Source organism: Kogia breviceps, chromosome 10, assembly GCF_026419965.1.
Source record: "Kogia breviceps isolate mKogBre1 chromosome 10, mKogBre1 haplotype 1, whole genome shotgun sequence".
Taxonomy (NCBI): Eukaryota; Metazoa; Chordata; class Mammalia; order Artiodactyla; family Physeteridae; genus Kogia; species Kogia breviceps.
This window is the reverse complement of record NC_081319.1, coordinates 40020647-40036828: the sequence shown is the minus strand read 5'-3', so window position 1 is coordinate 40036828 and position 16182 is coordinate 40020647. Positions and strand designations below refer to the sequence as shown.

General features: G+C 47.1%; 1 protein-coding gene and 1 non-coding gene across 7 annotated transcripts in view; one reads left to right on the top strand and one right to left on the bottom strand.

Moving 5' to 3' along the window:
* The window catches only part of PFKFB4 (6-phosphofructo-2-kinase/fructose-2,6-biphosphatase 4), a 44697-nt gene that overhangs the window by 4695 nt on the left and 23820 nt on the right, over window positions 1–16182 (bottom strand). For 4 of the 6 annotated variants that reach the window (XM_059077013.2, XM_059077012.2, XM_067044356.1 and 1 more), the window contains exons 10-13: window positions 3599–3703; window positions 1979–2108; window positions 1811–1873; window positions 859–923 (exon numbers count right to left, since the gene is read on the bottom strand). In XM_059077013.2, the coding sequence (XP_058932996.1) occupies window positions 859–923; window positions 1811–1873; window positions 1979–2108; window positions 3599–3703 (363 nt within the window). Of the gene's footprint in view, window positions 1–614; window positions 924–1810; window positions 1874–1978; window positions 2109–3598; window positions 3704–16182 lie in introns of those variants that run through there. The other 2 variants (XM_059077010.2, XM_059077011.2) reach the window with 1 other exon arrangement.
* Window positions 9868–9940, top strand: TRNAG-CCC (transfer RNA glycine (anticodon CCC)). Its single transcript has one exon. It is a non-coding gene; the product is annotated as a tRNA-Gly (tRNA).

Genomic DNA, 16182 nt, shown 5'->3' with positions numbered 1-16182 from the left:
CCTGCAAATGGACCGGGGCACCAGCCCCTGATGCTTGCTGGGCCCAGGGGCCTCTTTCACCATCACCCCGTCAGTGCTGGGGGCCCAACGCCTTCTGGGCTTTCCTCAGCACGAGGGGCCTGTTGGGACATCTTCCCCTGAGACCTGTGCGTGCCAGACTGGGCCTGCATCGGACTCTCAGAGCAAACAGGGAAGAGGTTTACACAATGACTGGTTCTGGTGAGGGGAAGCAGCCTTAGGAAGTAGGAGGACGTGTCCACACACCTCAGCCTGTGGGGCCCAAGGCCTGCACCCTGGGCAGGGAACCATGGCCCAGCACGTCCCATTGTGGGCGGCAGCAGGCATGACTAAGGCCCCAGGAGCCTTCCTGGTGCAACAGACTCTGGGAATGGGGCCCAGAGGGGCGGTCCTGCTCTTGGCCTCAGTGGGAAAGGAAACCAACATGGCAGAAGGATCCCACACAGGCATGAAGTGCTTCTGGGCAACACTTCAAGGAGCTTCTATCTTTAACGCAGGGGGAACACAGAACGGAGCTGTGTCTTTCCGCAGGAAGGTCTCTACGCAGCACCGAGACAACCCTCTGCCTCTGCACGGCCCTTTCCGCAACAAAGCAGGACATTTTTCATTTTTACTTTTTAAAGCTGCTCAAGTTGGACAGGTGCTCATGAGGCCTGGGCTGGTGGGACATGGAAGCACCTGCCCCCTGTAGGCCTCTAGCCTCTGTTCCGGCCGCAGCGTCACCCAGACAGAGAACTCGGGCTCACTCAGTAGGCGCCCCAGCTGGGCCTGGCCCTGGTGGTTGCTGTGTCTGGACCCCCAGGAATGTGCCCACCACCCCAGCAGTGACCCAGCTGCTACCTGAGGCCTGTCCCGGTGCGTGTTCACGGCCGCCACATTCAGGAATATGGACTCCACTTTACAACCTGCCAAAGGGAAGATGCAAATCCATTCCCCCTCCTGAAAGGCAGCTGAGCCACAGGGGTAGAAGCTTCTCCCAGGAGGAGGCTTTCGGTGCTGTGGGGCTGAGCAGATGCCTCAGCCTCTCTCCAGTCCTCCCACCTTAGGCAGCTCCAGAGGCCCCGTGAGGAAGCACTAGGCAGCGTGTCAGGCCCGAGCCTCTGGGCCGCTGCCCAGCGCAGGCTCGCCGAGCAGCCCGGGCACCAGGCAGAGAGAGCCACAGTGAGGATGAGCGGCCCACCTCGGGGGCCGAGGGCGGTCTGAGAAGCAACAAGCCTAGCTCAGCGAGGGGTCACGACGCTGAGCAGACCCGCACCCAGCCCTGTCTCACACGCGAGGCGGGATCACCACGGTGCCAGGTGCTCACTGCAAAGGGGGACGAGGCGATTAACACGCACTGGGATGACTTCAGCTGCCACTGAGCTTTACAGTTATTGTCCCGAGGGCACAACCATGTGAGAGTGCCTCGTCCAGTGTTGAAGGGGGGGAGTCGGGACCCAGGAGGTTAGGAAGTTGCGTGAGGCCTCTGCCGGCAGAGCCCAAGGCAGAGGCGCATATTTTCAGGTCTGGGTCCTGGGGGCCGTGGGGCTTTCTGGGGGATTTTGGAGAAACCAGTAGAAAGGCCCCTCGTATGGGTGGGTGATGGTTAAGGAAGGATCACTGGGGAGGCTTCCTGTGGCCACAGGAATTAAAACAAAAAAAAAATTAAAAAGCAAATTGGGAAAGGTGGTGGGGTGGAAGGAGGAGGAATGAGCCTCTAATGAAATTTTCAAGGCAGGGGTTTGCAGAAAACCACAGAACCCTGCAGACAGCCAGTCTGGCAACCAGGTCAGCATGCGGGAAGCTTCTTTACCATAAGCCACAGGGGTCAGCTTCAGGACCGTGTGCAGCGGACACTTGAGGTAGGGCAGCTGTTCTGTGGACACAGACGGAGAGGGCTGGCACCAGGGATGCCCAGGTGACAGTCCCCTTCAACCTCTCTCACACACACCTCCCACCTCCCCAGAGGCAGCGTCCGCACCTGCCGCCTTGTCAAGGAAGTAGGCCAGGAGGCAGCGCATCACAGCCTGGTGGCAGATGACCAGCACGTTCTCTTGCCGCTCCAGCTCCATGATGACAGGCTCGAGTCGCTGGACCAGGTCCTCATAGGACTGCAAGGGCAAGTGAGAAGCGTCCCTCAACCCAGCTCCAGGGGTAGGGATGGAGACGTTCTGGGTAGTGGGCTACCTTCTCGTGAGCTCCTCACCATTCTGGGAGGTTGGTGAGGGCTGGCAGTCTGACAAAGGGATCACCTCCCCTATCCCAGGGCCAGGTCCCAGTAGGACCGAAAGGGCAGGGCTGGGCCTTAGGCTGAGTCCAAGGGGCCACCTCCATGCCCATCCTGGGGCCCTTTGCTGAACCCTCTGCTGCTGGAATTCACATGCTGGCAACTGATGACAGGTGGAGAAGACACGGCTTCCTTCCCACCCACCACCGCACGTGGAGTGCACAGAACGAGGCTTGTGGGGAGGGGAAGCAAAAACCTCCCAAACTTCCCAGAGTGCAACCTGTCAGAATGCCTGAGCTCCCAGGAAGGACCCTCACACTCTGCCTGTCCTGTACCTCCCCTGGGTGCTGTGAGGGAGCCCTTGGACCAACCCCGGTGACTGGCAGGTCTAGAGCTTTTCACTGGAAGAGCCAGCCCTGGGGGTTCACCCCTGTTTGCACACAGCGAGCCGTCCTTCAGAAAAAAAAAAGGCCTCAAGCTTGGAGCTGAGTTTGCCCCACGATTTGATTGGGAGTAACACCAACATGACTTGTGCCAGCCCCCGGTATTTCTGGAGAAATCCTAGATTGCTTCTTTCGGCAACTAACTTCCCTACCAGTTTCCCCCCTGTATTCTCAAGTTTGAGCAGCCAGCTGCTTTGTTTCTTTTTACTGTTGTCTGGTTTGGTTCTAAATCTGGGCTCTCCCTCACAGTATGATATGGGGAAATATTAATGCTACCCGAAGCTGTCCTATTCCCAAGGACAGCACAGCATAGGCACCTGTGAGCCTGGCATTTGGGCGGGGGGGTTCTACATGTGTACATGTATGTGTGTACGCAAACCTGTGTGTCTGTGGGAGGTATTTTTATTTGGCCACTGCCCCAGGTCACATCCTAGAAGTGGGAGATAAATGAGTCAAAAGTAACACTGTTTCTATCCAGGGCCTGGGCTGAGGCAAGAGCCAGTCTGAGGGGAGGTGACAGTGCAGGTGACTTATGGTAGCCACAGCTCACCTGAAGAAAATTAATCCCTAGGTCTGGATTCAGGGCTAGGGGTGGTATCTGGAGCCGCAGGGAGGATGGGGGTCACCCTCTGACACTCCCAGGGATGGGGAAAGTAAAGATGAGGAGTGATGGGAAACAGGGCTCCAGTAGGCCTCAGGGTTGGGATTCCTGGGCAGCACTGCTCACCCACCACCCAAGGAGGGGCCTGCAGCCTGGGCCACGGCTGAGAAGTGGTGGAGGTGACACACACACCCAGGCTGCCTACCTCTGAGGCCAGGCCCCTCCTGCTGCCCACAGAGCCTCTGCAGAGCCCCTCGGGGCCCTCAGTCACAGGCGGTCCTCCCAGGCAGGCAGCAGGTGGCTGGGACTGAGCCACCATATCCCACCTACCTCCCCCTTGGGGTACCGGTACCGGTACTTGTCCTGGTCTCGCAGGGCAAATTCCAGTGGATAATGATCCTGAATTTCCTCGTAGGTCATTTCCTCACAGACGCCCTAGGGAGACACTGCAGTCATCACACTACCCAGACCAGGCCCAGGGATCAGCCCTGTGTCAGGGGGAGGGCATTTCCTGGGCCACAGGGCCTCTCCCAGCTGGGAAGAGCAGACACCCTGGGAACACTAAGCAGGGGCAGCCTCACATTTGTAAAAAGCTATCACACGTCTTTTCCACCCACCCATTGTCCATCCATCCAGTTTATGTCATAAAAATAAACACAGAAATGTTAACTATGTATCTTTTCTAATGTGTCTTTTTGTCTTCTGTGCTATGGAAATACTACAGCAGAGTATGGATTATTGTACAGGCTATAAAGTAAGATTTCCCTCGTGTCATTCAGGATACACAAACACACACAGCATAGAGTATCGTATACAAACGCCATTTTAAAACAAAACAAAAGAGCCCAGGAAAATGTGCGGACTGACCGGTGTCAGTCCTTCCAAGGCTCAAGCCAAGAACCAGCACACAGGAGGTGCCCAGAGAGGAAGCAATAAAACGCCCATAATAAAAAGCTGCTGGACTATTTACAATAGCCAGGTCATGGAAGCAACCAAAATGCCCATCGACAGACAAATGGATAAAGAAGATGTGGTACATATATACAATGGAATATTACTCAGCCATAAAAGGAATGAAATTGGGTCATTTGTAGAGATGTGGATGGATCTAGAGACTGTCATACAGAGTGAAGTAAGTCAGAAAGAGAAAAACAAATATCGTATATTAACGCATATATGTGGAACCTAGAAAACGGTACAGATGAACCAGTTTGCAGGGCAGAAATTGAGACACAGATGTAGAGAACAAATGTATGGACACCAAGGGGGGAAAGTGGCGGGGTGGTGGTGGTGGTGGTGTGATGAATTGGGCTATTGGGATTGACATGTATATACTGATGTGTATAAAATTGATGACTAATAAGGACCTGCTGTATAAAAACATAAATAAAATTTTTAAAAAAAGATGTGAGAAACTATAAAGTGGGGGTCAGGAGAACAAGCTGTGACACTACAATTCATAACACACACAATAAACAAATTATTCTGAAAAATAAAAAATAAAATAAAATAAAAAATAAAAAGCTGCTGGTTTCTACCTTTGTCCTTGGGGTTTTTTTCCTAGACAAAGCCTTGGGGGCAAAGTTGTCTATTAAAAAGGAAAGATGATGAGGAAAATTTAAACCTATAAATGCCTGTATCAAAAAAGAAAGATCGGGGCTTCCCTGGTGGCGCAGTGGTTGAGAATCCGCCTGCCAATGCAGGGGACACGGGTTCGTGCCCCGGTCTGGGAAGATCCCACATGCCGTGGAGCGGCAGGGCCCATGAGCCATGGCCACTGGGCCTGCGCGTCCAGAGCCTGTGCCCCACAACGGGAGAGGCCACAGCAGTGAGAGGCCCGCGTACCACAAAAAAAAAAAAAAAAAAAAAGAAAGATCGCATATCACTAATTTAATCTTCTACCTTAAGATATTGGAGGGACTTCCCTGGTGGCACAGTGGTTAAGAATCTGCCTGTCAATGTAGGGGACACAGGTTCGATCCCTGGTCCAGGAAGATCCCACATTAAGCCTGCATGCCACAACTACTGAGCCCATGTGCCACAACTACTGAAGCCCATGTGCCTAGAGCCTGCACTCCACAACAAGAGAAGCCACCACAGTGAGAAGCCCACTCACTGCAACGAAGAGTAGATCCTGCTCACTGCAACTAGAGAAAGACTGCGCACAGCAACGAAGACCCAATGCAGCCAAAAATAAATAAATTAATAATTTTTTTTAAAGTTACTGGAAAAAGAACAAACTAAATCCAAAGCAAGCAGAAGTAAGGAAATAATACAAATTAGAACACAAATTCATGAAATAGAAAAAAGCAACGAAATCAAAAGTTGGTTCTTTGAAAAAAAAAAAGTTGGTTCTTTGAAAAGATCAACAGAATTCACAAAACTTTTGCTAGACTGACAGGAAAAAGGAAAGCTCAAATTATTAAACGAGGAATGAAAGGGGGATATTACTACAAAGCTTACAGAAATAAAAAAGATTATAAGGGAATACTATGCACAATTATATGCCAACAAATAAGACAACTTAGGTGAAACAGGAAAATTCCTACAAAGACACAAACTATCTGTTGTGAGTTGAATACTTCCCCCCAAAAGATACGCTAAAATCCTAACCCCTGGGAACTGTGAATGTGACCTTATGTGGAAATAGTCTTTGCAGATATAATCAAGTAGATAAGGTCCAATGACTGATGCCCTTTTAAGAAGGCCATGTAAAGACATAGAGAGACACACACAGGGAAGAAGCCCATGTAATGAGGGTGACAGGGATTGCAGTGATGCACCTATAAGCCAAGGAATGTCAGCAGCCACCAGGAACCTGCTAAAAATATGGGCATTAAAAGTGATTGGGGGGACTTCCCTGGTGGCGCAGTGGTTGGGAGTCCGCCTGCCGATGCAGGGGACACAGGTTTGGGCCCCAGTCTGGCGGGAAGATCCCACATGCCGCGGAGCGGCTGGGGCCGTGAGCCATGGTCGCTGAGCCTGTGCGTCCAGAGCCTGTGCTCCGCAACGGGAGAGGCCACAACAGTGAGAGGCCCGCATACTGTGAAAAAAAAAAAAGTTATTGGGGGTTAGGGGCTTCCCTGGTGGTGCAGGGGTTGAGAGTTCTCCTGCCAATACAGGGGACACAGGTTCGAGCCCTGGTCTGGGAGGATCCCACATGCCGCGGAGCAGCTAAGCTGGTGCGCCACAACTACTGAGCCTGCACTCTGGAGCCCACGAGCCACAAATGCTGAACCCGTGCACCTGAAGCCTGTGCTCCGCAATGGGAGATGCCACTGCAGTGAGAAGCCCACGCATTGCAACGAAGAGTGGCCCCCGCTCTCCACAAGTGGAGAAAGCCTGCGTGCAGCAACACAGCCAAAAGATAAATAAATAAATTTATAAAATAAAAGTGACTGGGGGGGACTTCCCTGGTGGCACAGTGGTTAAGAATCCACCTGCCAATGCAGGGGACACAGGTTCAAGCCCTGGTCCGGGAAGATCCCACATGCTGCAGAGCAACTAAGCCCGTGTGCCACAGCTACTGAAGCCCATGCGTGCCTAGAGCCCATGCTCTGCCACAAGAGAAGCCACCGCAATGAGAAGGCCACACACCGTAATGAGGAGTAGCCCCCACTTGTGGCAACTAGAGAAAAGCCTGCGCGCAGCAACGAAGACCGAATGCAGCCAAAAATAAATAAATAACTTTAAAAATAAAAAAGATTAGGAGGATTCCCTGGCGGTCCAGTGGTTAGGACCTCATGCTTTCACTGCTGAGGGCCCGGTTCAATCCCTGGTTGGGGAACTAAGATCCCACAAGCCACAGTGTGGCCAAAAAAAAAGTGATTAGGGTGATGGCTCAGAAGGAAGTGAAGGACAGTAGAGAAAGCCTCTATTGCCTTAGAGAATACGTATATTATCATGAACAGAATGTTGCTAGAAATATGAATGTTTAGGGACTCCTCTGGAGGTCCAGTGGTGAGGACTCTGTGCTTTCACTGCCATGCCCCCAGGTTCAATCCTTGGTCAGGGAACTAAGATCACGCAAGCTGTGTGGCGCGGCCAAAAAAAACGAGAGAGAGAGAGAGAGAGAGAGAGAGAGAGAGAGAGAAAAGGCAATCTTTATCATAAAGCAGCAGAGAACTTGGCTGAACTGTCTAGTGTGGGCAGCTATAACAAAAAAGGCAGATAATGACAAGTGATAAGGATGATGCAGAGAAATCAGAACCCTCATACACTGCTGGTGGGAAAGTAAAATGATGCGGCCACTTTGGAAAACAGGCTGGCAGTTTCTAACAAGCTTAAATGGAGTTACCATGGGGGACTCCCTGGCTTCCCAGTGGTTGGGACTCTGTGTTTTCACTGCCAAGGGCCTGGGTTCAATCCCTAGTAAGGGAGCTAAGATCCCACAGGTCACACAGCACAGCCAAAATTAAAAAAATAAAACAAACAAAAAAACATAGAGTTAACATATGACCTAGCAATTCCACTCCTGGCTATCTACCCAAGAGAAATGAAAACATGTCCACACAAAAACTTGTATGTTCAGAGCAACATCATTCCTAAAGCCAAAAAATGGAAACTACCAAAATGCCCATCGACTAGTGAATGGATAAATAACATGTGGTATATCCATACAATGCGATATTATTCGGCAATATACAGGAACAAAATACTGATACATTCTACCACAGGAGGAATGAAATGTCCAGAATAGGCCAATCTACAGAGACAGAAAACAGATTAGTGGTAGCCTAGGGCTGGGGGGAAGGACTGGAAGGAAATGGGGGTACTAGTACAGGGTTGCTTTTTGGAACAACAAAAATGTTCTAAAATTGATTGTGGTGATGGTTGCATAACTGTGAATATACTAAAAACGACTGAATTGTACAATTTAAATAGGTGAACTGTATCATATGTGAATCATATCTCGATAAAGCTGTTGTTTTTAAAAAAGGAAAAATAAGACTGTAAATTGTGGATTGGGCTAAGAAAAAAATCACAATGTTAAAATAGAAGACTAGCCCAAGGCTGTTTACCAGAACAGAGGAAAGAACAAAGATAAACATGGAAAGATGACTAACAGATCATAGATACTAGAATAGTTTCCAAACTAAAGAAGGGAATTCAGTGTATCTAGGAAAATAATCAGATTAATCTCAAAGAAAAAAAGATCAGGGCTGCCAAGGCTTCTCTGAAAAACCAAATGCTACAGCCATATCCGTGCCTTGGAAGGCAGACACCAGACCACTAACCTGCGTCAGGGAGCTGCTATTTGCAAGAGAAAGAAATCAGGGCTGGAAACCTCCCGTAACTCCCACCAGCCACAGCTGATGAAAGCCCACAAAATGGGTTAAATGAGCTATAAAATGGGTCACAGAAATTGCTTACTCTTTTGAAAGAGTTCATCACTTCTAAAGAAGAGCTACAACAGATTAAAAAAAAAAACCATGATGCTATATACTCTGCCCAATTACAGTTAAAAAAAAAAGGGGGGGGGAGAAAGGAAACAAATGGAAATAACACATCCTCATAATTTCCATAAAAGTCAAGAATTATTTTCCTGTTACTAATTTTGATAAGTATATTTTAGTTATTCCTTTATTTACAAGCATTCTGCTTAAGAATGTTTTTGAAAAGCTGTAAGGTAATGACTACTGGAATAAAAACACTGTTTGCCTTCCAAATCACAGAAAAGATGATATTTATACAGAAAAAAAAAAATGAGATGAAGAGAAATCTGCAAGGTACTGGGGGGAAAAAAAGACAAAGATAGCAATTGTAATAATAAATATGAATGGGTTTAGATTCCTAAATGAAAAAAGTGCTCAGGCCAAAAAATAAATCAAAGATATGTTCCTTTCATCTAAAGAAATGACAGAAAAACGTTAAAAATAAAAGGGAGTAGGCATAACAAAAAAAACATGGACAAAAAGCAAGGATGGCAAATTAAAACCAAAGTGAGATACCACCTCACACTCATTAGAATGGCTACTGTAAAAAAAAAAAAAAAAAACAGAAAAATAACAAGTGTTGGCACAGATGTGGAGAAATCAGAACACTCGTGCACTGTTCGTAGGAAAGTATAATGGTGCAGTTGCTATGGAAAAAAGTATAGCGGTTCCTCAAAACAATAAAAATAGAATTGCCATATGATCCAACAATTCCACTTCTACATATGTACCAAAAAGAAATGAGAGCAGTGTTTCAAAGAGATATTTATATACCCATGTTCATAGCAGCCCTATGCACAATAGCTAAAAGGTGGAAGCAACCCAAATGTCCATAGATAAATGAAGGGATAAGCAAAATGTGGTATATACATACAATGGAACCATATTCAAGCTTAAAAATGTGATTCTGACATATGCTACAACATGGATGGACCTTGAGGACATTATGATAAGTGAAATAAACCAGTCACAAAAGACAAATACTATATGATTCCACTTATGTGACATACTTAGAGACAGAAAAATCATACAGACAGAATCAAAGAGACAGAAAGTAAAACGGTAGCTGTCAGAGGCTGAGTGGGGAGGAGAAATGGGAGTTATTGTTTAATGGGTATAGAGTTTCCATTTAATAAGGCAAAAAGAGTTCTGGAGATGGTGACTTCCCTGGTGGTCCAGTGGGTAAGACTCTGCACTCCCAATGCAGGGAGCCCAGGTTCAATCCCTGGTCAGGGAACTAGATCCCACATGCATGATGCAACGAAGATCCCATGTGCCACAACTAAGACCCCACACAGCCAAAAATAAAGTAAGTAAATAAATAAATAAATCCGCATGCCACAACTAAGAGTGCACATGCCGCAACTAAAGATCCTGCATGCCGCAACAAAGATCCCACATGCCGCAACTAAGACCCGGTGCAACCTAAATAAATAAATAAATATTTTAAAAGTAAATAAATTTATAAACATTAACATGGTTACAAAAATAAAACTATTAAAAAAAGAGTTCTGAAGGTGGATGGTGGTGATGACTGCACATTATGAATGTATTTAATACCACTGAACTGTGCACGTAAAAATGGTTGTTAAGATAATAAATTTTATGTAATGTGCATTTTACCAAAAAAAAAAATTGGAAAAAAAAAGCAGGGATGATAATATTCAAATTAGTCAAAGTATAAATCCATGCAAAAAGTGTTTTATATTGAAACAGGAACCATCCAAAATGAGGGCTGAGCCACAGTGGAGTAACTGGTACCAGATTTGTTCTCGGCCCAACATAAACAATTCAAAAAAACTGGACAAAATGTATGCAACAATTGTTTGTAGACACTAGACAACAGGCAGAGCAGGGTTGTGATCCTCCAGAAAGGACACAAGGAGCCTACGACTGCAGCAATTTACTGCAGGCACTTCCTGGACTGCAGAGCATCACAAGAAAAGAAGAAGACACAAAAACGAACAAAACTGAACTCTTAGAGCTTAAAAACATAATGCCTGAAATAGAAAGTTCACTGCATGCTGGATGAGTTTAACAAAAACAGCAGTAAAGATAAGTGAGCTTGGGCTTCCCCGGTGGCGCAGTGGTTGAGAGTCCACCTGCCGATGCAGGGGACACAGGTTCATGCCCTGGTCCAAGAAGATCCCACATGCCACGGAGTGGCTAGGCCCGTAAGCCATGGCCACTGAGCCTGCATGTCTGGAGGCTGTGCTCCGCAACAGGTGAAGCCACAGCAGTGAGAGGCCCGCGTACCGCAAAAAAAAAAAAAAAAAAAAAGATAAGTGAGCTTGAAGATATAGCAATAGAAACTATCCAGAAAGAAACTTGGAAAGAACAAAAGACTGAGAAACAATGAACAGAAGCTCAGTGACCTGTGGGATTATCCCATAGGTTCTATATACTATACCAAATGGTCTAACATACAAGAAGTTGGAGTCCAGGGTAGGAGACAGGGTAGCAGAAAATATATTTAAAGAAATGATATCTTAAATTTTTTTTCAAACTCATATTTAGAAACCCAGAAATCCAAGAATCTCAATGAACTCCAAGCAGGATAAACATAAAGTAAAACATACCAAAGCACATCATAATCCAAATGCTTAAAATCAATAATAAAGAGAAAATAGAGTAAAAGAAGATACATTATATACAAAATGAAGATAAGAAATGACAGAAAACTTCTTGCTAGAAAACAGTGTGACCCAGAAGACAATAGAGGTGGTCCAATGGTGGTCCAGTGGTTAAGAATCCGCCTTCCAATGCAGGCGACAAGGGTTTGATCCCTTGTTGGGGAACGAAGATCCCACATGCCACAGGGCAACTAAGCCCATGCACCACAACTGGAGAGAAGTCCACGCACCACAACTACTGAGCCTGTGCCCTCTAGAGCCCGCGTACCACAACTAGAGAAGCCCACATGCCAAAACTAGAGAAAAGCCCACACGCTGAAACGAAGAGTCTGCACACCGCAGTGAAGACCCAGTGCAGCCAAAAAAAAAAAAAAAAAAAGAAGAAGTAAACAACAATGGAACAGCATCTTTTGTTGTTGTTGTTGTTGTTTATGCTTTGTTTTTTTTGCAGTACGCAGGCCTCTCACTGCTGTGGCCTCTCCCGCTGCGAAACACAGGCTCCGGACGCGCAGGCCCAGCGGCCGTGGCTCATGGGTCCAGCCGCTCCGCAGCACGTGGGATCCCCCCAGACCGGGGCACGAACCCGCGTCCCCTGCATCGGCAGGCCGACTCTCAACCACTGCACCACCAGGAAAGCACGGAACAGCATCTTTTAAATGCTGAAACAGAAGGAAGTCTGTGCTGTTTCCTCTCATTTGCCCCTCCATATCCTTCTGCTTCTCCACCTGCTCTCTGCCCCAGGAGGCTGACCTTTGTGCATGCATCTACAAGGCTCCCATGGCCACTAATGTCTTGTTGGGCTAGGCCATGGGGAACACTGGCAGGAGGTCACAGGGAGGGAGGAGAGTGAGGCTGAGATGTTTATTCTGACTCCCTCCTGAAGAAGTTGCTTTCAGTGGTCTAGGCCCTCACCCAAGGTTCCATCCCACCAGGCTGCCCTTTACTCACTGCTCCATGTCCCCAGGTTCCTATATCCTCTATCTCCTCTGCCCAAAGGAAGCAATGGTCCCTGTTGTTATGAGGTCCCTATATCCTGCCCATTATCTTTGAAAAAAGGTCCTTTTATAAATCCTCATTGAATTAACCTAATTGGAGTGGCCATCTGTTTCCTTTTATGTCCCACAAATTCCTAAGTCATGAATTTTACTTTATAATAAAACATCAAAATATGTGAAGAAAAAAAGGTAAAATAATGCAAATTTCTTGAAAATGCAAGAAAAATCAACAAAATTATAATTAGAGTGTATTTAACATTCAACTATTGATTTATGATGATCAAATAGAAAAAAAAGACAGGACTTCCCTGGTGGCGCAGTGGTTGAGAGTCCGCCTGCCAATGCAGGGCACACGGGTTCGTGCCCCGGTCTGGGAAGATCCCCTATGCCGCGGAGCGGCTGGGCCCGTGAGCCATGGCCGCTGAGCCTGTGCGTCCGGAGCCTGTGCTCCACAACGGGAGAGACCACAACAGTGAGAGGCCCACGTACCACAAAAAAAAAAAAAAAAAGACAGAAAATTTGAATGATATAATTAAAGTTGAAATTAATGAGATACACAAACTTTTTCTTTTGAAAATATTCAACCATACAGAAAAGTACAGGGCTTCCCTGGTGGTGCAGTGGTTGAGAATCCACCTGCCAATGCGGGGGACACAGGTTCGAGCCCTGGTCAGGGGAGATCCCACATGCTGTGAAGCAACTAAGCCTGTGCACCACAACTACTGAGCCTGCGCTCTAGAGCCCATGAGCCACAACTACTGAGCCCACATGCCACAACTACTGAAGCCTGCGCTCCTAGAGCCCGTGCTCCACAACAAGAGAAGCCACCGTAATGAGAAGCCTACGCACCGCAAGGAAGAGCAGCCCCCACTCGCCGCAACTAGAGAAAGCCTGTGCACAGCAATGAAGACCCAATGCAGCCAAAAATAAATAAATAAATATTTATTTTTAAAAAATGTACAGACGACAGTATAATGCACCCATGTACCCACCTCTTAGCCATATATGTTAATAACACACAGCTAATCTTGTTTCAACTAAACCTGTACTTGCTTCCCTCTCCTCAACCAATTTTGAAGAAATTGCTTTGAAAGAAATTACTTTGAAGAAAATGCTACACATGACTCTATTTCATCTTAAATACTTCAATATAAGACTCTAAAAGTTAAAAAGCTTCATTATCACACACAGACCTACACACTGACACATACATCCTGTGATTCCTCCATATAATTGGATAATGGAGATATACTGGATATTGTAGCTAACTAACAGGCAACAGACATTGCTTTCAAATGGCCATGAGATGTTTATGAAAATTTACTATACTCTAGGCAACAAAGAAAGCCTCTAAAAATTCCAAAAGGCTGGGACTTCCCTGGTGGCACAGTGGTTAAGAACCCGCCTGCCAGTGCTGGGGACACGGGTCAAGCCCTGGTCCGGGAAGATCCCACACACCACAGAGCAACTGAGACTGTGTGCCACAACTACTGAGCCTGTGCTCCAGAGCCCATGAGCCACAGCTACTGAGCCCACATGCCATGACTACTGAAGCCTGCACACCTAGAGCCCGTGCTCAGCGACGAAAAGCCACCACAAGGAGAAGCCCATGCACCACAATGAAGAGTAGCCCCCGCTCGCCGCAACTAGAGAAAGCCCACGCGCAGCAACGAAGACCCAACACAGCCAAAAATAAATAAATAAAATTTAAAAAAAAAATTCCAAAAGGCTGAACTGCAGGTCACATTCTTGGATTTCAACACAATAAAATCCATCAGAAAATCATTTTAAATGCTTTCATTATTGAAGAAGAAAGAATGACTATAAATGCCTCAGTCAATGAACTCTAGAAGCTTTTTTAAAAACTGAAAGGAAGTAAAAGGAAAATAACATAAAAGCAAAAAAATAAATTAATTCAGAAATAGAAAAACAATAGAATTTATACAATCTGAGATCTGGTTCTTTGGGGAAAAAATTCAATGAGTGACTAATCTCTGACATATCTAATTAAGAAGAAAAACCCCACAATATCAAAAGATGGGGGGGCTTCCCTGGTGTAGCAGTGGTTGAGAGTCCGCCTGCCGATGCAGGGGACACAGGTTTGTGCACCGGTCTGGGAGGATCCTACCTGCCGCGGAGTGGCTGGGCCCATAAGCCATGGCCACTGAGCCTGTGCGTCCGAAGCCTGTGCTCCGCAGCGCAAGAGGCCACAACAGTCAGAGGCCCGCGTACCGCAAAAAAAAAAAAAAGGGAACAGAGGTAATAACAGTTGATACTGAGATACAACTACATGAATATACTCTACTGTTATGTACTAATAACTTATTCTCATGAACAAATAAATTTTGAATAAAATAAACTATCAAGATGACTCAGGGATGGAGAGATAAATAGCAAGTGATAAAGCAGGTACTAGGACTTCCCTGGTGGTGTAGTGGTTAAGAATCTGCCTGCCAATGCAGGGAACACGAGTTCAAGCCCTGGTCCGGGAAGATCCCACATGCCTCAGAGCAACTAAGCCTGTGCACCACAACTTCTAAGCCTGCGCTCTAGAGCCTGCGTGCCACAACTACTGAGCCCACACGCTTAGAGCCCATGCTCCACAACAAGAGAAGCCACTGCAATGAGAAGCCCGCGTACCACAACGAAGAGTAGCCACCGCTCACCACAACTAGAGAAAGCCCGCGTGCAGCAACAAGGAGCCAACGCAGCCAAAAAAATAATAAATAAATAAATAAATAAATAATAAATAGACTTTCTAAAAAAAAAAATAAGAATATACAACAGAAACACAAGGCACTTAAACTGGGAAGGTAACAACTGGATTATCCTTATTTCAGAAGATATGACAGCTCCCTGAGATAAAGCTAAGATAATCAACTGAAAAAGTACTAGAGCAAATAAAAAAATGGTCACAGGTTTTCTGTGGACCAGCAATAACCAGATGGGGGACAAGATCTTATTCACAAAGAGGCTTCCTCCATGAGGCCAGATGGCCCAAGCTCCCAAGGGACCCTCTGGCAATGTCCCTGATAACAGCCCACTGTCAGCCTTCTTGGCCTGGCTCCCTACATGAATGCTGTGCCTGTAGCCCCTCCCATCTCATAATGTCATGGACGCCCCCTTTCTCTTCCCCAATCTTTTCCAGCGGGGATGGATTCCATGGCATGTGGCTTTATCACCTTCCTCCCTACTCCTCACCTCCTCTGTCCAACTTGCTTCCATGTCATCCACAGGGACACAACTGAACAAGCTCGCGAGCTGAATGAGTGTCTGCCTTTTCCACAGCTGCATCCATCTGCTGGGGGTGGAGGATCGCCCACAGAACACAGACAAGGGGACCACAGAACACTCCTGGTCTCCAGACAAGCTAACTCTTCCCCTTTGCTAATGCCCACGGGAAACTCCTCCTTCCTTTCACTCTTGAGTGAAACCTCCATGAAGTTCTGAGACACAGTACTCTATGGCCACCTGCAGCCCTCTCCTCTCCTGATACCCTGGAATCTGGGCCTTCGCCACCACTCAGGGCCTCCTGTCATCTCATTCTCTCCCTTTCTACCAGCCCCTCACCATCAGCTTACACAGGGCCAAGTCTCCCTTGACTCAGTCCCTTGCCCCCAACTCACTTCCCCACCCATTCCCATTAGGCACCAACCCAGTAGGCTCATGCCAAAAATCCCAGTGGTCTTATGACATCCCAATGGTCAGTTTGGAGCCTGGCCTCACTCCCCCTCCCTATGGTATCTCACCCCACTGACCACTGCCTCCTTCTCTCTGCCTTGACTCCCATGACCCCATCAGCCTGGTTTCCCTTCCACCTCACCAGACACCTGTCCATAGCTTCCTCCACA